The sequence below is a fragment of the Ctenopharyngodon idella genome, chromosome 17, assembly GCF_019924925.1.
Source record: "Ctenopharyngodon idella isolate HZGC_01 chromosome 17, HZGC01, whole genome shotgun sequence".
In the NCBI taxonomy this organism is placed as follows: Eukaryota; Metazoa; Chordata; class Actinopteri; order Cypriniformes; family Xenocyprididae; genus Ctenopharyngodon; species Ctenopharyngodon idella.
The window spans coordinates 32881499-32906419 of NC_067236.1; the positions used below are offsets into that span (position 1 = coordinate 32881499).

Here is a 24921-nt window from a genome sequence, read left to right on the forward strand (position 1 = left end):
CTGTTGAACATGGCACATATCTTTTCAACAACACATTTCTAATATATCCATTACTGCATTTATCTTTTGCAATATTAATGTCACCATTACATATATCAAGTGATGTGTTCTTGGTCAGTGTTAACAGAGGAAAATCCAGAGTTTCGTAACAATAATGTAAAGATAATAGCACAGGAATCTTGAGTTTGGTAAAAGCAGACCTCATTCATTAATCAACCGACTAACAGACTAAGTATACCACTGTCACACAAGATACTTTTTATATAAGATATCTCTATTATTCCATTCAAAATACAGATGCGGTGAAACATTTTGCTTATAAACTAATTGCCAAGACAGCAGTGGCTGCTTATGGACATTTGCCAGTTTAATTGGGATTCTATTTTCAATAGAAAAATTACATTTTGAAAGAAAATTAATGCCACACAAAGAATCAAATATAAAATTGGGGAAAATACTCTGTGTGTGTGTGTGTGTGTGTGTGTGTGTGTGTGTGTGTGTGTGTGTGTGTGTGTGTGTTTAGAGAAGAGTCTGTAATGTATTCAGTGGAGTGTGTCGCCCTCATGTGGCTGCTATCAATGTTGCTCTCTGTGAAAATATCGTATTAAACTGCAAGATTCTTAAGCCTGACATATGAAATAATACTCTCTCTTTATATCTCTCTCTTTATATATATATATATATGTGTGTGTGTGTGTGTGTAGAGAGAGAGAGACGTCCACCTTCAGCTCTTATATATCAGACTTGAGTTCCAACCCTGCTCCAACACACCTGTCTGTAATTATCAAGCAACCCTGAACACCTTGATTAGCTGGTTCAGGTGTGTTTGATTGGGGTTGGAGCTGAAATATGCAGGATGGTAGCTCTCCAGGAGCAGGATTGGACACTCCTGGTCTAAACTATCAATCAGACGACAGAATGACTGTGTACGGGTTTAACAGATCATGTTGATCATTTAGAGGACTTAGAAATGTGCGTATCATACAGCAGGCTTTATAGGGTTAATTATATCCTAGAAGTTGTTAACTATAAAACATATTTGAACTATATTCTTTTGCATATGTTTGTCAGTTGTAATCAGTTTGTGTCTTATGTGGTGTAAAACGATCCTGTTTGTTCTTAATTCCCTCTGTCAGAATGTGTGATGCCAGATCATATTCTGACAGCTCATTTAGTCAGTGTAATATGTGGTTGTTTATGAGAACTAGAACTCGTCAGCTGTTATGAAATACAGATGAGTTGTGCTGTAATATATATGGACAGTTTGAAGTGTGAGCTGATATACTGCCGTCGACAATGATCAAATCAAATCAAAAACACACTCGATAAAATCAGTTTCATAGAAAGTATAGCTTTTTCTTGACAAGAATTTGAGTCTGAGGAATTTTATTTTATTATTATTTTTTTTAAAATATTGTTTATTTCACTTGTCGTATGTAGGGTGGCGGGTATTTTAAATATTTTGTAATAAAAAAAATCGATCTATTTATTTTATGCTGTCACGATATTTTGAAATAAAAGCCCGTGAGCAGAAAGCGAGTCACTTCCGGTTCCTGCATCGCTTGTTGTTTCTATCCGAATCGACTCTCAAAGATTCATTCGATTCGCTTGATGAATATACATGCTTGTTCAAAACAAACGAATGAATGAATCGATTCACTGTCGGAAATGACTCCCAGCAGCAACTTCGTCTTGTGTAGTTCAGTTCGGAAAAGAAGAAACGGAGCACGAGGAAAGTAGTTTAATGTAAAGACCAAAAGTGTGTCTTTACGCGCGACTTTTGCAGTGCAGATGTGTGTGGTTTGAGGCGATCTTTGAGGTGAACTGAAGCAGGCCCAGATCAAACACGCGTTATTGTGAGTCGTGTTGAGTGTGTGTATGTAAGATGTCTCTGGAGGAGTATGAGAGGCATTACGCCTCTTTAAACTCAGAGTCTGGATGCGAATCTGTCAATGGAAGATCGTCAACATCTGGAACTTACGGTGGAGAAGAGGAGAAACTGCATTACATTCCCATTCGAGTGCTGGGAAAGGGCGCTTTTGGAGAAGCGACTCTGTACAGACGCACTGAGGTGAGCAGCTCTGAATATGATATATATTTATCATTGCTCCGATTTCGCAGGATTTAAGAGCAAACGTCACTGAACTCTGTTCTGATTGGTGGATTTGGGTGTTCTGTCACGCCCACTAATAATGAGGGGCTTTATATTCCAGCAGTACAGCTTAGGGATGGGCAATAACAAACTTTTTTAATATACAATTTTAATGATGCGATACTTTACAAATGTAATGATACCGATACTTTCTGTTACAATTTTAATGAGACCGATACTTTACACATTTAATGATACTGATACTTTTTGTTACAATTTTAATGATAAGATACTTTTTATTACAGTTTTAATGATACCGATATTTTACAAATTTAATGATACTGATACTTTTTGTTACAATTTTAATATACTTTTTGTTACAGTTTTAATGATACCGATACTTTCGTTACAATTTTTACTATATGATACTTTAAAAATTTAATGATACTTTTGTTGCAATTTTAATGATACAGATACTTTACAAATTTAATGATACCTATCCTTTTTTACAATTTTATTGATACGATACTTTTTGTTACAGTTTCAATGATACTGATACTTTTGTTAGTTTTAACGAGACTGATACTTTACAAATTTAAATATACTTCTAATTTTTGTTACAGTTTTAATGATACTGATACTTTACAAATTTAATGATACTGATACTTTTGTTACAATTTTAATGAGACCGATACTTTAATTACAATTTTTACGATACCGATACTTTACAAATTTAATGATAGATACTTTTGTTACAATTTTAACAATACCGATATTTTACAAATTTAATGATACTGATACTTTTTGTTACAATTTTAATGAGACCGATACTTTACACATTTAATGATACTGATACTTTTTGTTACAATTTTAATGATAAGATACTTTTTATTACAGTTTTAATGATACCAATACTTTTGTTACAATTTTAAATAGACCGATACTTTACAAATTTAATACTTAATTTTTGTTACAATTTTAACGATACCAATACTTTGCAAATTTAATGATACTGATACTTTTTGTTACAATTTTAATGATGCCGATACTTTACAAATTTAATGATACCCATCCTTTTTTACAAATTTATTGATGCGATACTTTTTGTTACATTTTTAATGATACCAATACTTTTGTTAGCTTAAACGAGACTGATACTTTACAAATTTAATTATACTTATAATTTTTGTTACAGTTTTAATGATACCGATATTTTACAAATTTAATGATACTGATACTTTTTGTTACAATTTTAATATACTTTTTGTTACAGTTGTAATGATACCGATACTTTCGTTACAATTTTTACTATATGATACTTTACAAATTTAATGATAGATACTTTTGTTGCAATTTTAATGATACAGATACTTTACAAATTTAATGATACCTATCCTTTTTTACAATTTTATTGATACGATACTTTTTGTTACAGTTTTAATGATACCAATACTTTTGTTAGCTTAAACGAGACTGATACTTTACAAATTTAAATATACTTCTAATTTTTGTTACAGTTTTAATGATACTGATACTTTTTGTTACAATTTTAACAATATGATACTTTTGTTACAGTTTTAATGATACCGATACTTTAATTACAATTTTTACGATACCGATACTTTACAAATTTAATGATAGATACTTTTGTTACAATTTTAACAATACCGATATTTTACAAATTTAATGATACTGATACTTTTTGTTACAATTTTAATGATACCGATACTTTCGTTACAATTTTTACGATACCGATACTTTACAAATTTAATGATACCGATACTTTTGGTTACAATTTTAATTATACTTTTTGTTAGTTTTAATGATACCGATACTTTTGTTGCAATTTTAACAAGACTGATAGTTTACAAATTTAATGATACTGATTTTTTTTGTCACAATTTTAACAATACAAATACTGATTATTTCTTAAATGGATATGTGAATTTATGTGAAATAATGTTCATTTTTAGAAAAAAAAAATATGACAGCTAAAGGCTTATCATATCTACAGACACATATTGGTCATTAATAACATATTTATTACAAAAGCAATTATGGGCACAATTAAAATAGTGTAAAATAATCCTGTATTTTAATGAAATATTATGATTAAATAATAATAAAATTATTATTAATTTATCAATAAATAAAAAACAAATGATAACAAAAGTTAATTACAGCATTACAGTTTTTTTTTTTTAATTGCTTTGGTGCAATTTTCACAAGCAATTGGTAAATTTTCAAAACTCTTAGTACTAATATCACAACAGATCATCAAAAGTGCTCTTTTTTTTTTTTTAAACATTTCACCATATTTTCAATTGCTTTAGTACAATACACAAAATCATAAAGTATCATTTTCACTACGCAAAATATGTGTTTCATCTATATAAATGTTTCATTCACAGTGACTGCCTTTCATAATTCTATCAAAGGATGGCAATACTAGTAATTTTTTTTTTTTTTTTTTTGTTCCCATAAGTAAAACAGCTTATAAATCATATGAAATTATATTTTTATAAAATGTAAAAATGCAGAAAGTTTTCTGTGATGGGTAGGTTTAGGGGTAGGGGATAGAATGTACAGTTTATACTGTATATTAAAAATTAAAAATCATTATGTCTATGGAAAGTACCCATAAAACATGGGAAACCAACGTGTGTGTGTGTGTGTGTGTGTGTGTGTGTGTGTGTGTGTGTGTGTGTGTGTGAGAGAGAGAGAGAGAGAGAGAGAGAGAGAGGGGGGGGGATTTGAAATTTGTGAACACAGAGCAGGACAGAGTACAAGGGAAAAGAAACAGACTGTATAGTATAACATCAGATTGATCAAAGATGCATCAGAAGAAGGGAGACAGATGGCATAATTTTACATTATAGTATATATGTCATGTGATACTGTAAACAGATTACTATGGTAGAGACTGCCACATTACTGTAACTCACCCTTCATCTGTAAAGATCAACTACAGTATAGATTCAGTCATATGGTACAGTGAGAACATTTACTGTATCTGTTCTACACAAAGCCTCATGACTGTGTCATACTTCACACCTTTTGATAACCCACTGAATAAATACTATTACAAACATTATGAATTTTATGTCAGTTATGTAATTTAGGTAATGTAAGTGTATTTTCTAACTGTGTCATCTGTAGCCTAGCTGTAATTATTTCAGCATCAAGGGTGATTTGAAACATGTATCTTGCATTGTTTGCTATTGAATGAACTGATTGTTAAAAGTACTAAACTGAAAGAAGAACATACTGTTGTGTTTCAGTGATTAAACCAAATGTTCTCATTACGTATCACAATGATCTTGTGTTTGAAACAGTGATTATGAAGAATGAAAATGTGTACAACTAGAATGAAAGCTTGAGATCAAGTTTTGAAAGAATGATTAGCTGTGTTACGAGTGTGATCAGTTTGGAGTTTTGAAAATATACACCTTACTTGAGAAAATAGTACCAAAGCAAATAAAAAAAAACTCTAAACTTGTCTGTAAAATGTAGTAACTCACCTGAACACATTTAATTCATGCTGCAAACCCTAGTTATTAGATCAGTAAACTGGCCAATGCCAATGAAATTAAAACCATGTTATTTCTGTAGCAGTGTGTTGCATGTAAACACAAAGTCATATTTGCATGATATCCATTTTTCTTAAATGTATACAGTATATAGTAAACAGAAAACTGCAGCAAAATGACATCCCCACAAGCTCCATACAGTCACCCTTTTGAATTATATGGTTTTATGTATCAGATTCTGGACATAAAATATCATCTGGTCTTAAGCAGGTCTTAAAATTAGGAAATTTCATTTAAAAAAAATATTTAATATTTACATATTAATAAAAAATAAAAACATTAAAGTTATAGTTCAACCAAAAATGAAAATTCTGTCATCATTTACCCTCATGTCCGTTGAAGCCTAAAAGTTTGTGTAATAAATTCTATGTTGAATATTTTTCTGAAGCATGTCTTTGATGCTTTTCTCATTTAATACAATAATGACTTTGAATTATCGCATATTTGAATTATTGAGTGTCATGGAACACATTTATGGAATATATCCATGCATGTCTGACAGATTTTGATGATTGAATGGATCATTTTGCATGTGATCAGCAAACCACATGCATTTAGTAATTGTAAACGATTGTACTTACTCTTTTTCACTAATTATTCACAAATAATTACAAAGAAATGTCAAGCAACACACTGAATTAATCAGGAAACTTCTAAAAATGTGTATTTGAGCATGTGACTAAAACCGAAGCAGACACATTCAGACTGGCCTTACTGACAGAGCCTGACGGTTTGGGCTGGTTTTGTTCGTTTTCTCTCCAGGATAACTCTCTGGTGGTGTGGAAGGAGATCGACTTGAACTGCCTGTCGGACAAGAAGCGCGGAGACGTGATGAACGAGATCAGCATCCTGTCCATCCTTCAGCACCACAACATCATCGCATACTTTAATCACTTCATGGACAAAAACACGCTGCTGATCGAGCTGGAGTACTGCAACGGTACGACACACACCAACATCACAACAACGATCAGAGACATGTCATGTGTGACTGAAACCACTGTCTGAATGTGTTTGTGCAGGTGGAAACCTTTATGAAAAGATCAACCAGCAGAAGGGAGCGCTGTTCAAAGAGGAGGTGAGTTCACGTGAAACACGTCTGACATGCCGAATTCAGAGCTGCTTTACAGCTGTGCTTTCCTTCTTTTGTTCGCAGGTCGTCGTATGGTACTTATATCAGATCACCGCAGCTGTCGCTCATATTCATAAAGCCGGCGTCCTCCACAGGTAAACGCACATGAGTGAAGGTTATAAGGTATTTGCTGTCTAGTCATAGCCAAAACAGCCTGTGCATAGCACTTCATCTTTTATAACACAAGATTTTGGCCAAATGTATTAGACGACAGGAAAAACTGAGCGCCCACATAGCTACAATAAAGGTTGTAACCTGTAAGTCGATGAAAAGGTAATGTGATGCATTCGCTGGTGAAAAACCTCGTAACTCCATTTGAGCTTGATTTTGGTAAAATGTTAATAATATAATGATATGCAAGTGTCTGACCATACATAAAGCCACAATATTAACTTTGACAGCATGGTGTTTAATACTAATAAATAGTTTTTTATTGCCTGATAGTGGTGGTTCTACACTAACCTGCAATTTTTGCTGGTTTCAAAACACACACCACACTGGACTTGAACTGGTTCAGAGCCCTGCAAGTAAATTGTCTAAATTACAATTAAAACTAAGAAGCAAATTACAAACAATAGGACAAATACAGTAGAATTTTAACTCTTAAATGCATGAATGTTTCACCATCATCATTATTACCTATTCGGATCTATATCTAACACTGATGGATCTCTAACTGCTGTAATAATACAAAACTCTCCTGATATTATATAATACCCCTTTTCACAAGATGTAATATGAGTCTCTGGTGTCTCCAGAATGTGTCTGCGAAGTTTCAGCTTAAAATACCCCACAGATCATTAATTATAGCTTGTCAAATTGGCCCCTGTTTGGTTGTGAGCAAAAACACGCCGTTTTTGTGTGTGTCCCTTTAAATGCAAATGAGCTGCTGCTCCCCGCCCCCTTTCCAGAAGAGGGCGGAGCTTTAACAGCTCACGCTTCAGTTGCTCAACAACAACAAAGCTGGAGAATCTCACGCAGCCAAAATCACGACGGTGTTCAGCCTTACATTGTTGACACTGATGTCAGTACAAAAACGTTTTACAAAAACTTAATTCAAAAACAGACATTCTTGATGCATTGTTTATAATAGATTGTCTTTTGTTGTTTAATTAACATTAACGACACAGCAGGTTTATTAGGCTGCTGTCACTTTAGATTGAATGCACAGATATAATAATCTTGATTATCATGTTGGAAGCCAAAATCGATACAAAAAATTAATGAATCACAGCCTTACTTTGTATTATAATCAGGTGATGAAGAATAAAACAGCAGGGTTTAAAAGCTCTGTGAATAGTGTGTGTTTGTGTTTGAAGGGACATCAAAACGCTGAACATCTTCCTCACCAAAACCAACCTGATCAAGCTGGGGGATTATGGGTTGGCCAAGAAGCTGGACTCACAGTACTCCATGGCTGAAACCGTGAGTTTGCACAATGATGCAGTTTTATTGTCATTATTGGTCCGGTCAGCCGGTCACACTCAGTGGATGTTATGATGTCTTTTGTTCACTAGTGTGTCGGGACTCCATACTACATGTCTCCTGAGCTGTGTCAAGGAGTCAAGTACAACTTTAAATCTGACATCTGGGCTATGGGATGCGTCTTATTTGAGCTGCTGACCCTCACCAGGACCTTTGATGCCACGGTAATAGTCTGAGCATTCATTTATACTCATTCAATAGACTGAAAACCACTCAGTGACATATGATGATGTGTTTCCCAGAATCCTCTGAACCTGTGTGTGAAGATCGTGCAGGGCAACTGGACGATGGAGATCAACTCGGACGTTTACACGTCTGACCTCATCAAGCTGGTGTACGAGTGTTTAGATCAGGTAGCTGAAAGCCGCTGTGTTACGGCTCACTGTGCCTGTCAATCATACCTGTAGTGATGTCATAATGACGCTCATGTGTGTCGATATTAAAGGACCCTGAGAAAAGGCCGACAGCGGAGCAGATTTTAGAGCGGCCCGTCATCTCTCGAGTGAGAGCGTGAGTGAATCCAGCTCATATTTCACCCTCAAATCATTTAATTAAGCACATTTACCCTCACATTCTGTGATGACTTTCTTTTGAGGATTTTCTTGTAATTCCCATTATTCTCAAAGTTTATTTATTTATTTATTTATTGTGATTTCTTTCCCAATTAAATACTTTTGTTTGTCTATTTATTTAATATTTATTTACCTATTTATTTTAATTTTATTTATCTAATTATATGCATTGTACTTAAAGTATTTATTTATATTTTATTTTTATAAATGTTATTTAATTGTTTATATTTATTTTAATTTATTTGTTTATATATTGTACTGTTTATTTATTTTCTTTTTATTTATTGTAATTGTATTTATTTTCATTTTTAATTTATTTGTATTAATTTTAATATTTATTTTATTTTTTATTTATATTGTATTTATTTTAATTGAATTTATTTTACTTTTAATTTGTGTTCTGTTTTTTATTTATTATTTTAATTATTTATTTTAATATTTTTGGTATTTGTTTTGGTATTTGGTATTTGTTTATTCTATTCTTTATTTATATTAATTTTCTTTCTTTATTTTAATTTATTTTAATTTTGTATTTGTTTCTAATTTTTATTTATATTGTATTTATTTTAATTTATTTTTTAAATTATTCTATTCTTTATATTTTATTTATTTTAATTTTTATTTTAATTTGTTTATTTTTTATTTATATTGTATTTGAATATTTTCGTTTTATTTTTTATTTGTATATTCTATTCTTCATTTATATTTTATTTATTTATTTTAATTTATTTTATTTATTAATTTTTTATTTATATTTTATTTTTATTTTTATTTATTTGTTTATTCTATTTTTATTTATTGCATTTATTTGAATATTTGTGCTTTTTAATATTTTGGTTTTCTATTTTTTATTTATATTAATTTTATTTATTTAAATTTTTATTTTATTTAATTTGTTTTATTTTGAGCTGTGAGTTTTGCCTCAGTGAATGACGATCATGTCTGTGTTCAGAGAGCTGGAGGAGAGGGTTGCAACGCTTAATTCAGCCATCAGGAAACCCAAGTAGGTGACACATCATTCCCATCAGTCCACTGCTGTTTCTGGAGCTGTAGTCTTATTGTTTGTGTCATTTGTTTTGTCGTGTTGTCTCAGGCTGAGCACAGCGACAGAGACGTCAGTGGCGGTGGTGACGACGCGCTCGCGTGAGGTGTATTTCTGGGGCGGAGGGAAGTTCACCCCTCAGAAGCTGGACATGTTTAAGGGAGGCAGCAGCGCGCAGCACGTCTGCGCTGGAGAAACACACTTCGCAGTGGTTACTGTCGAGAAGGAGCTGTACACTTGGGCCGTAAGCATGCTCTATACTATCTTAATGTAGATTCCACATGCAGATCTGTGTTTTCATACTGCGAAAAGATCAGAAATAGAACATAACAGTTAAAAATGAATTGAACCGATGTACTCCAGTTTGAGAAGCACTGACTGACTCATATTTCACCTTCAAATCAAAAGACAAAAATGTTTTTAGGAACATTCAGGTTGATTGCATTTTAATTGTCATTGTTTTCTGGATAATTAACCCTTAAACGCATACCCCCGGTCCTTCATTCACTTCCCTTTAGTCATTTTTTTTTTAATTTAGACATCAACCTTCTTAGTATTCCTCAATATATTCATTATAAACAGTATAACAAGAAAAAATAAATTTTGTTTTCTAATTAATTTTTTGTAAAAAGTGTATAGGGTCGCCAGTGACCCGAGGTATGTAATAATGTAAGTATATTTTTTTCTGCACAACAATAATTCAATCTCTGATGACTCAATAAGTGCAACTCAGCTTTATTCCTGAAGGTGGCGATGTCTGATACACAATGATGAAAAAAAACTTTTGTTACTTAAAATGAAATAAACGTTAACTGAAGTAAAATGTAAAAAAAAAAAAAAAACTTAGTTGGAACAACATTTCTCATTTTCATTTAGTTTAACTTGATGTATTAAAATAACTAAAACTGCAATAAAACTATATAGACATATTAAAATAAATGATACTAAAATAATTTACTAAAATATTACTGGTTTGAGATAAAAACGCAGAGCAGAATAAAGTAGAAATGAAAACAAAAAATCTGAAAACAGACCCAGGTGTCTGTTGAATGCTGGGAATGGAGCGTTCGGAGCCGTGGATTTTCCAGCTGATCTCTGGTGTCTGTGTGCAGAGCGTTCAGGGAGGAGCGAAGATGGTGGGTCAGCTGGGTCACGGTGACCAGGCCTCGTATCGCCAGCCGCGGCGCGTGGAGCGTCTGCAGGGCAAAGCCATCAGACAGGTGTCCTGCGGGGCCGACTTCACCGCCTGCGTCACCGGTGAGTGGAACACACACTCTCTAACATCTGAGAGAACAGTTGCATACAAAATTTTGGGGTCAGGTAGAGCCGCACGATTAATCGTTAAAAGATCACGATCTCGATTCAAACACCCACGCGATCTTATTCCTAAATGACAATGATTCGCCTGTGTCTATTAAACCTCTGACAAAATCACATCAGAACATTTAAATCTTTATTTCTGTGTTACAAACATTCAAATTATCACAGAAGTATTGGGATAAAAGTTTATAGGATATAAACACTGATGTCTACGGTAGCGATCAAAATAGAGCAAATCACCTTTTGAAAGTAACTTGATGCTTCAAATAATGATTGTATCAATTACATTTTTATACCAGTAGATGGCGAAAAGTGACTTAAAAATGTATTTGTCATTGAATCATTCATTCAGAAATGCTGATTCATTCAGTCTTTATGAGTGAGTCATTGAATCATTCATTCAAATCGATTTTATTTAAATAATTCATTCAGATTAATTAAACATTTTATATAGACTGCAGGAATGAACATTTTGTCAGAACCTCTAGTAAATTACATGTTATTTTGTTTAGTGTTCTCTTGTCTGTTCAAAATCATGGGAGAATTGTGATCTCAATTTAAAAAAAAAAAAAAAAAATGTGATTCTTAATTTATCCAGAATCGTGCAGCTCTAGGGTCAGGACATGTTTTACTTTGAAAGAAATTAATCCTTTTATTCAGCAAAGATTCTTTAAATTGATCGGAAGTGACAGTAAAGACATTTATAATGTTACAAACAATTTCTATTTCAAATAAATCCTGTTGAACTTTCTATTCATCAAAGAATCCTGAAAAATAAAATGTATCATGATTTCTACAAAAATCTGAAGCAGCACAGCTGTTTTCAGCATTGATAATAATCCATAAATGTTTCTTGAGCAGCAAATCATCATATTAGAATGATTTCTGAAGGATCATGTGACACTGAAGACTGGAGTAATGATGCTGAAAATTCTGTTTTTTTTAATAACTTAATAAGCCCAGAAGGTGCTGTAGGCCATATTGTAATTGTGTTTACTTTATTATTATTCCTCCCCAATGGCAGCCTTATGAACGGTACTTAGGAAAGTTATGAAAATTGGCACACTTGTAGTGATGGTAATGAATAGTAATTTGACCAGATTTGGGGTCTCTTGGACCGACTCTATAGCGCCACCACCAGTTCAAAATTCACTTTTCAAATGGTTATAACCATTTGTTTCAGATAAATAAAACTTGTCCACCTGATTCCTCTCTTCATGCTCATCACATTCAACATCTTACATTAAGACTCCGCCCATTACAGAAGTGGCCATTTTGAAAAGTACAGTATTCCATTTTTTTCACTACTCCTTCAAATTTTGTCCAATTAATACAAAAATTGGCTCAGATAATCTTCGAACCGAGCTGCACAGAAATGACTGAACAGAATTTGTAAATGCGAAGGTGCCCTCCGGTGGCAAATTTCATTCGAATTTCTCACAGGCCTCTAGGGCCGTGAGTTAAACAGTTTTGTTCCGATCAGCCTTCGTTAACCGTCTGATAGCTGCTCAAACTTCATTGGCCGATGATTGACATGTTTTTTGAGATGCGTCAATGTCCTCAATTATGGCACCTCGGACAAAGGCCCTGCATGCCAATTTTCAAGTCATTTTCATGTTTTTTTTTTTTGTTTTGTTTTTGTCTTTTTTCCTGTTACAACACCACCAAGATTCATTTTGTCATTTTTCACGTGACCACAGAATGAGCTCTTTCATAGATGTGTTGAATTTGGTGAAAATATCTCATTCCATTCACAAGTTATAGCCATTTTAGTAAAAGTTCAAACGTTTTGGCGGCCCTTAGGGACCGTGAATCGAAATTTCAGTTTCTTTTTGATAATTATTGACAATCAGACTCCAGAGAATCTCGCTGCACTGGTTTAGTTCCGATCGTGTCAAAAACCTAGGACTAGTTTGCAAAAGTAGGTTTTTCGAATAATCCAAAATACCCGAATATTTCGTCAGGCTGATCGGGGCGATCTTTGGTGATGTGTAGACGGTGTGAGCACTACCAGCCCTCAAAGTTTCAAGTCTCTACGACTTTCGGTTTGGTCTGCCCGATCACTTTTAGGGGAGAATGCTGATCCTTTGGAAAATTTTAACAATTACAATAGGGTTTCAGCGCTATGTGCTTGAACCCCTAAATATCATCAAATCAAATAGAAATGAATTGTTCGTAGAGACACCGGGAAGAGCGCGTGGGTTCTTTGTTCAGAAATGACACGTGTGTGCGGTTCATAAGCTCTGCTGCCTGTGTTTTCTCATGTCACGTTCCTCTGACAGACGAGGATCAGATGTACATGTTCGGCTCGGACTATTACGGATGCTTGGGAGTGGAGAACGAACACGGCATGGAGGTGCTGGAGCCGGTCCTGCTGGAGTTCTTCCAGGAGCGTCCCGTCAAACAGGTGTCCTGCGGGGACAATCACGTGGTGGCGCTGACCCAGAACGGGGACATCTACTCCTGGGGCTGTGGAGAGCACGGTGAGCGCATCACATGACCGCAATGACTTCCTGTGACATCACCGCTGTTGAGTGACACTAAGTGTTTCCCTCCGCAGGTCGACTCGGTTTGGACTGCGAGGATGATTTCTCCTCTCCAATGCAAGTGAGAGAAACATGCATACTTTTCATACCCATGTTCCACTGTGTCATAGGGAATGGTCCCATTAGTTAACGTTAACTCATTAGCAGTGAGCCATACATGTTTATAAATCTTTGTTAACATTAGTTAATAAAAGTACAGCTGTTCATTGTTAGTTCATGCCGGCTCAGGTCCATTAAAGGCCCTTTCTGTGATCTCTGGCTTGTGATGTGTCTGTCTGATCTGTAGGTGGAGGCTCCTAAAGGTGGCATCATCAACTCCGTGTTCTGCGGCAGCGACGGCACCTTCTTCCTCACGGAGTCTGGGAAGGTTTTAGCTTGCGGGAACAACGAGCTCAACAAACTGGGTCTGAATCAAGGCATCACTGGAATCAAAAACCACTCGGGAGAAGTATGTACTATGACCATCATTTTTCAGCAGCTCTGCTAGTGACCTAGTAAGATCAGTAGGGCCCTATGATTTGCGGAAAACACGGACTGAATCGCGGAATCTAGTCATAAAAATGGAATTTACTATCATGGAATTTGGCAATTTTTGGATTAACGAATCAAAAGTAGAGCTGCACACTAAATCTAAATCACGATATTGACTAGTGTCTGTGAATATTAAAGCGGTAGTTCACTCAAAAATGAAAATACTTCCCATCATCGTCATTTACTGTCCCTCATGTCGTTCCAAACCTGTACGACTTTCGTTCATCTGACACAAATTAAGATATTTTTTAATGAAATCTGAGCGATTTCTGTCCCTCCATTGAAACTCAGTTCAAAACGTTCATAAAGAGATGGTATAGTAAATCCATATGATTGGAGCAGTTTAATCCAAGATCCAAGATTAATTTAGGCTTTTATTCAGATTTAAACATTGATCAGTTTATATGTGGATAAAAATCATAAATCCAGGAAAATTAAAACACTAAATAGAATTTTTGGGGGGCTGTTATTGTAATAAATTATTCAGTTGTTAAAGTTTTATGAATTCAGTTGATTCAACATGCTTTTTGATTACTGAAATTGAATTAAGCCATTAAAATGAAAAACAGAATTTAGAATAAAACTGAATTTGAGTACAAATTAAACATATTTCATAGGGCCCTAAAAATGTATTTTTGTGCTAAATCGTTGTTAAATTGTACAAGTTTCATGATTTTAATTAATTAGACATGCTTTTTGAGTGCATTTAATTTAACCAATAAAATGGAATCCAGAAAAATGAAAACAGAAAAACTAGGGATCCACCGATATGTCATTTTGGCCGATACCAATAACCGATAATTATTTATATTTGAAAGCCGATAAATCTAAATCCAAATTTTTATATAATTTTTGAGTGCCTGATTACAAAAACAAAAGTCTCACCATTAAAGCCATGTCCCAAACACACAATTATAATATTCTCATTATAATATGTTGCACTTAACTATGATTTCAATCATATTTCAAGCAATTCAAAACCATCATGGTGGACAGTGCACATCTGAAGTGTCTCAGCTGAAGGAAATAATCCATTATTTATCAGCTTTAATACATCGGCCAAGTCTTCTTATCAGGCCGATAATGATAACATTAAAAATGAACATATATCGGCCGATACCGATATGGTGGCCGATATATCGTGCATCCCTAGGAAAAACAGAACTTGGGGAAAAAAGCAAAGTGATTTGACAGAGCCCTATATGAGTGTGTTGATGAGTGTTTTGATTGTGAGCTGTGCAGAGTTATCAGGAGATCCCGTACACCACCACACTCACGCTGGTCAAGCAGCTCTCACGCTTCAAGATCCAGTTCATCTCTCCGGGAAAGGCCCACACCGCCGCCATAGACGGTGCGTCTCACTCACACATACCGCTCGTACTGTCCGCCGTCTCATAATCCAGGCTCATGGTTTGTAATGCTTGTGCAGAGCGTGGCCGTCTGATGACCTTCGGCTGTAATAAGTACGGGCAGCTGGGAGTCAAAGACTTCAAGAAGCACCAGCGTGTTCAGATTCTGGTGGGGCCCTTCGGAGGGAAGGTCGTCACCAAGGTGTCGTGTGGAGACGGATTCACCATCGCCGCCACAGAGGGTGAGAAGAGCTTCAAGAGACTCAAATAAGCTTAGCAGGCAAATATCAATTGTCCTAACATATTGTAATATTGTAACTTGTAACTTCTTTACAAGTTTATTTAATGGTTTTGTGTAGCGCGTGTGTATAGAGCTTGTGTGTGTAGCATGTGTAGCGCATGTGTGTTGCGTGTGTGTAGCGCGTTTGTTTTGTGTAGCGTGTGTAGTGCGTTTGTCTTGCATGTTTGTAGCACTTGTTTAGCACGTGTGTAGCATGTTTTGTGTGTGTGTTGCGCGTGTAGCATGTTTGTCTTGCATGTGTAGCGCGTTTGTCTTGCGTGTGTGTGTGTGTAGTGCGCTTGTCTTGGGTGTGTAGCATTTGTCTTGCGTGTGTGTAGCGTGTCGTGTGTTTCGTGTGTGTAGCACATGTAGCATGTTTAGCATGTGTGCTGTGTGTGTAGGGCGTATGTTGCAATTGTGTAGCGTGTTGCATGTTGCGTGTGTAGCGTTTGTTTTGTGTGTGTGTAGCGTGTAGTGCTTTTGTCTTGCATGTTTTTAGCACGTGTGTGTAGCACATGTAGCATGTTTAGCATGTGTGCTGTGTGTAGGGCGTATGTTGCAATTGTGTAGCGTGTTGCATGTTGCGTGTGTAGCGTTTGTTTTGTGTGTGTGTAGCGTGTAGTGCTTTTGTCTTGCATGTTTTTAGCACGTGTGTGTAGCACGTGTAGCATGTTTTGCGTGTGTTGCCCGTGTGTAGCGTGTTTGTCTTGCGTGTGTGTGTAGCACATTTGTCTTGCATGTGTGTAGCGTGCTTGTCTTGCGTGTGTAGCGTGTGCTGCATGTGTTGCGAGTGTGTGTAGCGTGTCTTGTGTGTTTTGTGTGTGTAGCGCGCGTGTAGCATGTTTAGCGTGTTGCATGTGTGTTGCGTGTTGCGCATTTGCGTAGCTTGTGTCTTGCGTGTTTTGTGTGTGTAGCATGTTTGTTTTACGTGTGTGTAGCGTGCGTCTGTAGCGCGTGGCGAGTGTTTGTAGCGTGTGTGTAGCACGTTTTGCGTGTGTAGCGCATTTGTCTTGCACGTGTAGCGTGTTTGTCTAGCGTGTGTAGCGCGTTTGTCTAGCGTATGTAGCAACGTTTGTTGCCAGTGTGTTTTGTGTGTGTAGCGTGTTTGTCTTGCATGCGTGTAGTGCGTTACGTGCATGTGTTGCGTGTTTGTCTTGCATGTGTAGCACGTGTGTGTAGCGTGTGTAGCAAAATTTCTCATTTTTGTTTAGTTTATTTTAGATTATAATAAAATTGTATTTTATTGCAGCTTTTATTTAAATTAAAATAATGATTTTAATAGTTTTAGTGTTAGTTAACAATAACCCGGCATCAATGCAATCTAGACAAAGAAGAAGCAGAAATATAAGCGAGTTTTCATTTGTGTTCCGTTTTTTTCATCACTGAATCCTTCCCAGACTTCCATAATTGCTCTTATTTCAGTATTTTCATCATCACTTCTGGTGTATCCCTCAGATAACCAGATCTTCGCGTGGGGGAACGCAGGGAACGGCCGTCTGGGGATGCCGGCTGATAAAGGCTTCGGCTCCGAGGTCTGTCCGGCTCTTCCTCGCCCCATCTTTGGCTCCTTACACCACGTGCCGGATCTGTCCTGCAGGGGCTGGCACACCATCCTCATCATGGGTTCGTTTCCACGCACCGCTCTCTTCACTCAAATGTGATTGTAGGATTTCTAGACCTAAAGGACAAGTTTGTAACATTAGAAAGCAGGGTGAGAATTGCCAACGTCGGTAGTATATGTAAATGAACAATGTTAACTCGTTCTCTGTGTTACCTGGACCGAGAAATTCAGTCTGCCGAATGACGCTAAATGCGTCACATTTGACAAGCAGCTCCAGGGCTTTTGTTAAAGTTACAGATCTAACTTTTGAATTGACAGATTGGCGGCAACCAATGCATTATGGGTGTTGAAGATTCTGGTGGAAGGGAACGTCTGTTTTCTCTTGACAGCCACATTTTATTAAAAGCCCATCTTGGCAGCTGTGAATTGCCTCTCGAAGTGAATGTTTGTAGTTTAACATCCTGTTAATTTATTTTTTTTGACAGAAAAAGTTCTGAACTCCAAGACCATCCGTTCAAACAGCAGCGGACTGTCTATTGGAAGTGGTAAGATCACATATTTCCTGTTATTATTCATTTATTCATGTGTAAGAACCAGTGTACTTTAGTATGGGATACTGTTATAGTTTTTATTATTATTTTGAATTCATTTTTATTTTTATATTTTCTGTTTTCATTTTCAAAGTTTTATTTATTTATTTATTTTTTTCATAGGTTTTTTTTTTATTTTTTTTATTTAGTTTTAATTGTTATTTCAGTTTTAGTTTTTGTTATTTGAGTATGTCAAGTTACACTTAATGTAAATGAGAAATGTTGCCTTGGCAACTAGCTGAAATAAAATAAGTTTTTTTTATTTCAAAAATGATTTTTTTTATAGTTTTAGTTTTGATTAACAATAATAACCTGGTAAAAACACAAAATGTAGTAGATATATGTGTGTGTGTGTGTGTGTACTAGGAAGTATATAAAAGTCTGTGTGTGTAGTGTGAGTGTGTAGTGTGTTTACCACGTGTGGCATGTAGCGTGTGTAGCGCTTGAATGTAGCATGTGTAGCGCGTGTGTGTAGCACTGGGATGTAGCACATGCGTAGTATGTAGGATTGGATGTAGCATGCGTGTAACGTTTGCATGTAGCGTGTGTGTAGCGCATGTGTAGCCATTGAGTAGCGCGTGTGTAACATTTGGATGTAGCGCGTGTGTAGTGCTTGGAGATAGCATGTGTGTGTAGCCAGTGTGTAGCGCTTGGATGTAGCGTGAGTGTAGCCAGTGTGTAGCGCATGTGTAGCGCTTGGAGATAGCATGTGTGTAGCGCATGTGTTGCACATGTGTAGCCAGTGTGTAGCGTGTGTGTGTGTGTGTAGTGCTTGGATGTAGCATGTGTGTAGCCAGTGTGTAGCATTTGGATGTAGTGTGTCTGTGTGTGTGTAACGCTTGGATGTAGCGTGTGTGTAGACAGTGTTTAGCACATGTGTAATGCTTGGATGTCGCGTGTGTGTAACGCTTGGATGTAGCGTGTGTAACACTTGGATGAAGCGTGTGTCTAGCCAGTGTGTCGCGTGTGTGTAACGCTTGGATGTAGCATGTCTGTGTAGCACGTGTGTAACACTTGGATGAAGCGTGTGTCTAGCCAGTGTGTCGCGTGTGTGTAACGCTTGGATGTAGCGTGTGTGTAATGCTTGGATATAGCGTGTGTGTAGCGCTTGGATGTAGTGTGTGTAGCACGTGTGTAATGCTTGGATGTCGTGTGTGTGTAACGCTTGGATGTAGGGTGTGTGTGTAGCACATGTGTAATTCTTGGATGTAGTGTGTGTAATGGTTGTGAATGCTGGTCTGCAGGTCAGTGCTCGACCTCCTGTGTGGATCTGGCGACGGACTCGGCCACAGACTCAGAGCTGCGTGAGGGGATGCTGGGAGGAACCGTGGAGGCCGATCTGGATGACAGAGGTCTGGAGGCTCCCATCTTCTCCATAGACGGCAAGACCGGCGAGAGCTCCTGCCCCTCATGGCTGCGCAAGGTGAAGCGAGCTTTCAGATCCGCCACAGGGTTTCTGCGGGTCTTCATCCACCCTTCCTCAACAAGGCCTTAAAAAAGTCTTAAATTAGAGCAGAGAGACATTTACTGGAGAAGAAAAATAAAGATATGAAGTCTGAGAAATTCAACAGCCTCAGCTGACATTACAATTTCAATACCAATCTACGTACCCTTTAATTTATGCCTTAAATAAAAACCTCGCGGTGTGTTTTTCCTGGGGTGACTGCAGGAGCTGGATGATGCAGAGTTCATCCCCATGCCGAACGATTCCGGAGACTCCATCGAGCCGCTGGCGTCCTCCTACACCAAGAGCGCCACACTGCCGTACGAGGAGCTGGACCAGCTCAAAGCCGCCACCGCCACCGCCACAGGAAAGAGTCTGATGGTACGTCTGTGCTGCTGTTTGAATTTGACTTCCTTTCAGACTGAAGGAAACATTAATGGCTGTCAGCAGTCAACTGGGGTGTGTTATCTCAAGCTGTTGTGTTGTGTTTGTTTGGCAGCCGACGGCGTGTGTGGATTACGAGCGGATGAACGGCGTGGAGACGAGCCGATCTGATCAGAGCTGCTGTGGAGCGAGCGTCGAGCTGGCACACGTACGCTTCACACGTCTTTAACTGACACAAAATATGAACTTTTTTTCAAGCTAGTTGCTAAAATGACTAAAGGTGCATTCATGCCATGTTGTAATTACCTTAATTACAAGATTACGACTTGTAAAAGCGTTCATGTCCTCGAGAACTTGTAATTACATCTGGGAATTTTCTGAGAGCTCCGACTTGCTATCAAGCAGCAAGTTCAAACTAGACGGACATTTAAGGGATACGGTACAGTCATACCACATATTACACGGCATGTCACCACATAAATAATTATAGAGATAAGAGATATTGAAACTGATTTAAATCGTACCTGTTTGTTATCTTATAATCCATTACAGTGAACAAAACCATAGTCGCAAAATGGCAGCAGCTGCGTTTGTATGAAATGAGAGAGCGAGTCTGCGATACCGGATGACATAATTAAATAACTGTACACAATATATTGATTTGACTGAGTTTTAATATTTTATTAGCTCACTAAACGCAAAACTTCCATGACCCGGATGAGCCGGTGTTATCTGTTTTTAGTGGTTGTTATCGGGGGATAACCAATCAGAATCAAGTATTCCACAGAGCCGTGTAATAACACTAGTTAATACAGTATAAGATAACAATGATCAGTTGTGTTGTTATTAACAAACATTATTAAATACTTTACAATGCACATAGTTAGCCAATGAAATTACTAATGTTAATGAATGAGACCTTGTTGTAAAGTGTAACTATTTTTCGGATTTCTGCAAGTAATGATTTGCTGGATAAAATCTGTGTTCAAGTTTCGTTTTGTTTTTTTTAAACCTTATTTCTAGTTTGAAAACTCTGGGGTAATAATCACAATTTTTCCCAGCAAATCACTTTCACTTTAATAAAGAGTTCCAGTAAGATATGTGATCCTGGAGCACAAAACCAGTCACAATTTTTTTGGAAATAAATAAGCTTTCCATTGATGTATGGTTTGTTATGATAGGACAATATTTGGTCGAGATGCAACTATTTGAAAATCTGGAATCTGAGAGTGCAAAAAAATCAAAATATTAAGAAAATCACCTTTAAAGTTGTCCAAATGAAGTCCTTAGCAATGCATATCCACTCACAAAAATTAATTTTTTATATATTTACGGTAGGAATTTTCAAAATATCTTCATGGAACATGATCTTTACTTGATATCCTAATGATTTTTCGCATAAAAGAAAAATCGATAATTTTGACCCATACAATGTATTGTTGGCTATTGCTACAAATATACCCATGTGACTTATGACTGGTTTTGTGCTCCAGGGTCACATATGGCATAATAACAAGAAGAGAGTGAATAGCTCTAATATTATTTTTAGAAAGGAAATACATCATAACACCGGCCGTTTACGTTGAAGTCTTAAAGGAGAAGCGCCTTTTTTGTTTGTTTGTTTGTTTTTTTAAACAAAATGTGAATGTACAGGAATATAATAATTTTAAAAAGAATGTTTGGCTGATTTATATATTGAGTATAATGAAGTCATGTTGTGTTTTTCAGCTCAGAGAAACGGTGATCCGGCAGGAAGCTCAGATCCAGCTGTTACAGAAGCAGGTGAGTTGAAAGTGTCTGTGCTGGAAACACCGCTGTGAGAAATCATGTGGAATAAGTGCAGCTCTGTCTTCTCGTAGCGGATCAGACACCCACACAATACAAGAACTAATGCGGTACTGCGCTGTGTTTCTAATAAACTGGATGTAATTTAAAGTGCCCCTATTATGCTTTTTGAATATTTCCTTTCATGTAGTGTGTAATAAAGCTGTTTGTGAATGTAAACAGTCTGCAAAGTCTCAAAGGTCAAACTGCAGATAAATGGAGTTTTTGTCTCCCAAAAGAAAGAATCGAATCTGAACTGAAACAAGTCGTCAGTAATTCCTGTCTCACTTCCTGTTACAAATCTATGTAATAATGTAATTAATTTGCATCTTCATTGGCTGAACAGCGTCTCTTTGCCCCGCCCTCAATCACTGTAGTTGTATCTGAGACTGGAAGAGTTTGGTTCGTGTTGTTTGTGTCGAGAAGACGCTGTTTTCTGCTGCCAAAGCAAATCCACTTTGATGAGATTGATACGGTAAAACCGACGCCATAGTTGCTGTTCGTATCACTGTGAATCAAGAGCTGAGATTCACATATGATAATGAGTGTTTGATTTCTGACCGAGCAGAGCAGCTCTCAGAAAGGCGGGGTTTAGAGAGAGCGAATCCTTGAACGAACCGTTTCAGACACTGTGAGAAAAGAGCTGATGCTGCAATGATTATTATGAGAAAATTAAGAGTTTTTAACCTTGGATGCATGTAAACCTGTTGTAGGAGCATAATAGGGGTTATTTTACTTTTATATGAAAATAAATATGATGAACATACAAAGTTCTTGGTATTTAATTCCATCCGAAAGATGTTTTCCATTCATTTTCAGTTCAATATGGACATGTTTGTTAGATTTTTTTTTTAGAAATATGGCAACAGTCAGTTTTTACACACAGAAACATGATATCAGAGTTACAAAATCAAACATTTTAGAAGAGAACGATATATCACTGTGGTTTAAATCATTGAGTGTTAAGCTGTGTCTTCAGCAAGTAATTTCCCATCATGCTTCTGACCAGCGCAGTCGGTGGTCCGTTTCATGCCGACTTTAACGCGGTTCTGTCTGTGGTTTCAGTTCAGCGATCAGCAGAAGGAGAACGAGAGACTGTGGAAGGCCATTCAGAGCCTAGGGGCAGACGTTGAGCTTCAGGACGTCAGTCAGAACCGTGAAGAAGAGTGAGAATCACAGTCAGTAGTTATCAGTGCGTACGGTGAGTATGCTAGTGCCAAAGGGGTTTTCGCCAAAATCACCAGTGCCTTTTCAGAACAGCCAAAGACTCTCATGCTGCTAATGTCAAGCCAAAGCCTTCCTGATCTTTACTGCTGTGTTCGATGTGTGTGGCGGCACTGGCGTCAACAGTGTGTGGGATGCGTTTAATCGAGTAACGGCAGAGCAATCGTGAGACGATCCTCCAAGAGTGAATGTAAGGAAAGTGTCATAAACCGGTCGGTTCAGTCCACGTGACGTGGGATTTGCTTTCATAATGAACATTTTTCTTTTAAAGAGATGAACTGTTAACTCTTTCTTTACCAGCGTTTTTTTTTTTTTTTTTGCTGGTCAGCACAAGCATTTTTGATCATTTTCACAAAACTTTCATGGCCCACAGTATATTTTGTTGTATGGATATCTGAACATGCAATATATCAAACAAACCCATTTTATTCTAGCTTCATGCTCTCTTTTTTTATCAACACTTGAAGTTTCATAAAAAGCAGCATTTTGAACAAAAAGCTGAGAAAAACAATGTTTCTGCTGCTTCTTCACCCGTGTTTTGATCTGGAGATTCTTTCAGAAGATGTGTAATAGTGCCCCCTTCTGTATAACAGTGAAAACATGGATAGCCGGAAAATTCAGTCAGCGGCGGGGAAAGAGTTAAGCTCCATATGTGTCTCTATATCAGTGTTAATGTTTTGCGGTTGCACATCTGTTATTCTCACAGGTTTCATCTTTCCTATGCAAGCAGGTCAAATGCAACTGAAAGGTTTTATAAGCAAACTTTAAAGCTACTTCATGTATGAATGTGAAGCCAAAACATGGTAATCTGAGTTATGGGATGGGACTCGTATGCATGTCCTGTTTCTGCTGAGATGTGCAACTAAAGACACGCTGTGTGCCTTAAATCACATGATATCAGAGTCATGCATACACGTGTCAAAACTACTGAATTTATTGCTTTTTGTTGTATTTCTTGAGTATTCTTTCTTATTTTGTGTACATTGCCAAATATAGCGACACCAAGTGCTTTGTGCAGAGGTTAACCGCAGCACGTCCACATGAGCTCTGAGACTGTAGACTGTATCCAGATCAGCAGCTCCAGTGTTCTCGTACTTCTGCCTCTCTAACGGCCACATTGACATTCGCATGTTTTTGAAGCAACTGCAGCCAAATATGTTTTTGTTCTTTGTGTGTGTGTGTGTGTGTGTGTGTCTTATCTGGAGATTGTTTTTAGATTTTCATCTGTTTTTTTCCCCCATTTTCTATACTCTGAAACTGTATCATATAATTATGGGACTTGCTCTTGAGGTGTTTTTATGCTTTGTACACTCATATCAGACACTGACTGATGCACATTTTTAATAAAATGAAAATAAAAAAGTTGAACAAAATGTCACATTGATGTTGGAGTCATTTTTAATGTTGTAACGTTATATAATTCTCTAATTGCAGTGTTGACCAAACTTTTTTTTTTTTTTTTTTTTTTTTTCATAATTGTTTTATTTACATGTTGCTAAAACAGCCTAAAATCTACATAAAGTCTCACCAGCATAGGATCTTTTATACTCCAATAGGGTAAATTCAGGTTGATTGCCTACTTTACACCACTGCGCAAAACGTTTCTTGTCTCGTCACATTCAGTTATGAAATACATGTAAATTATAGCATATTTTCCAAGTCAAAATTCCATAAAATAGTTGTGTAGTTTGCATCACTGTATATTAATTTTGGGGGACTTTTCCCCCTCATGGGTCATTCTACAGAAATGGTTCAATGTCAGAGTTGGAAACGTCTTGAAAAAAAATTTATTTTCCTACAAATTTTGGATGTATACAAATTGTATAATATCTAAGGTACACATTTCTAGTACATATTGTAAATACATATTGTATTTTAAGAAAGTTTTGGAATATTTTTCCTCTCCCCAAATTTGTCACTACCGAAACACAATAATAAATAATTTAATAAGAAGG

The 24921-nt window shown here is 36.5% G+C and overlaps 1 protein-coding gene across 1 annotated transcript; it reads left to right on the forward strand.

The window, feature by feature from the left end:
• Positions 1 to 864: 864 nt before the first annotated feature.
• Positions 865 to 24344, forward strand: LOC127498322 (serine/threonine-protein kinase Nek9). Its single transcript, XM_051867574.1, has 23 exons — positions 865 to 2071; positions 6445 to 6622; positions 6705 to 6760; positions 6839 to 6909; positions 8134 to 8239; positions 8332 to 8463; positions 8542 to 8652; positions 8745 to 8809; positions 9824 to 9874; positions 9965 to 10157; positions 11026 to 11170; positions 13516 to 13716; positions 13794 to 13840; positions 14066 to 14227; positions 15553 to 15661; positions 15740 to 15901; positions 17395 to 17562; positions 17986 to 18045; positions 19335 to 19513; positions 19760 to 19915; positions 20034 to 20126; positions 21647 to 21700; positions 22808 to 24344. The coding sequence occupies exons 1-23, from the start codon at positions 1886 to 1888 to the stop codon at positions 22910 to 22912; spliced, it is 2790 nt and encodes a 929-aa protein (XP_051723534.1). The 5' UTR covers positions 865 to 1885; the 3' UTR covers positions 22913 to 24344.
• The last annotated feature ends 577 nt before the right edge of the window (positions 24345 to 24921 follow it).

Bases quoted from the DNA above. Each gene is read 5' to 3' on its own strand.
- LOC127498322 (XM_051867574.1), top strand. From the start codon at position 1,886: ATGTCTCTGGAGGAGTATGAGAGGCATTACGCCTCTTTAAACTCAGAG. The intron at 14,228-15,552 runs GTATGTACTATG...TGAGCTGTGCAG, and splicing joins TCAAAAACCACTCGGGAGAA to AGTTATCAGGAGATCCCGTA. The intron at 17,563-17,985 runs GTTCGTTTCCAC...TTTTTTTGACAG, and splicing joins GCACACCATCCTCATCATGG to AAAAAGTTCTGAACTCCAAG.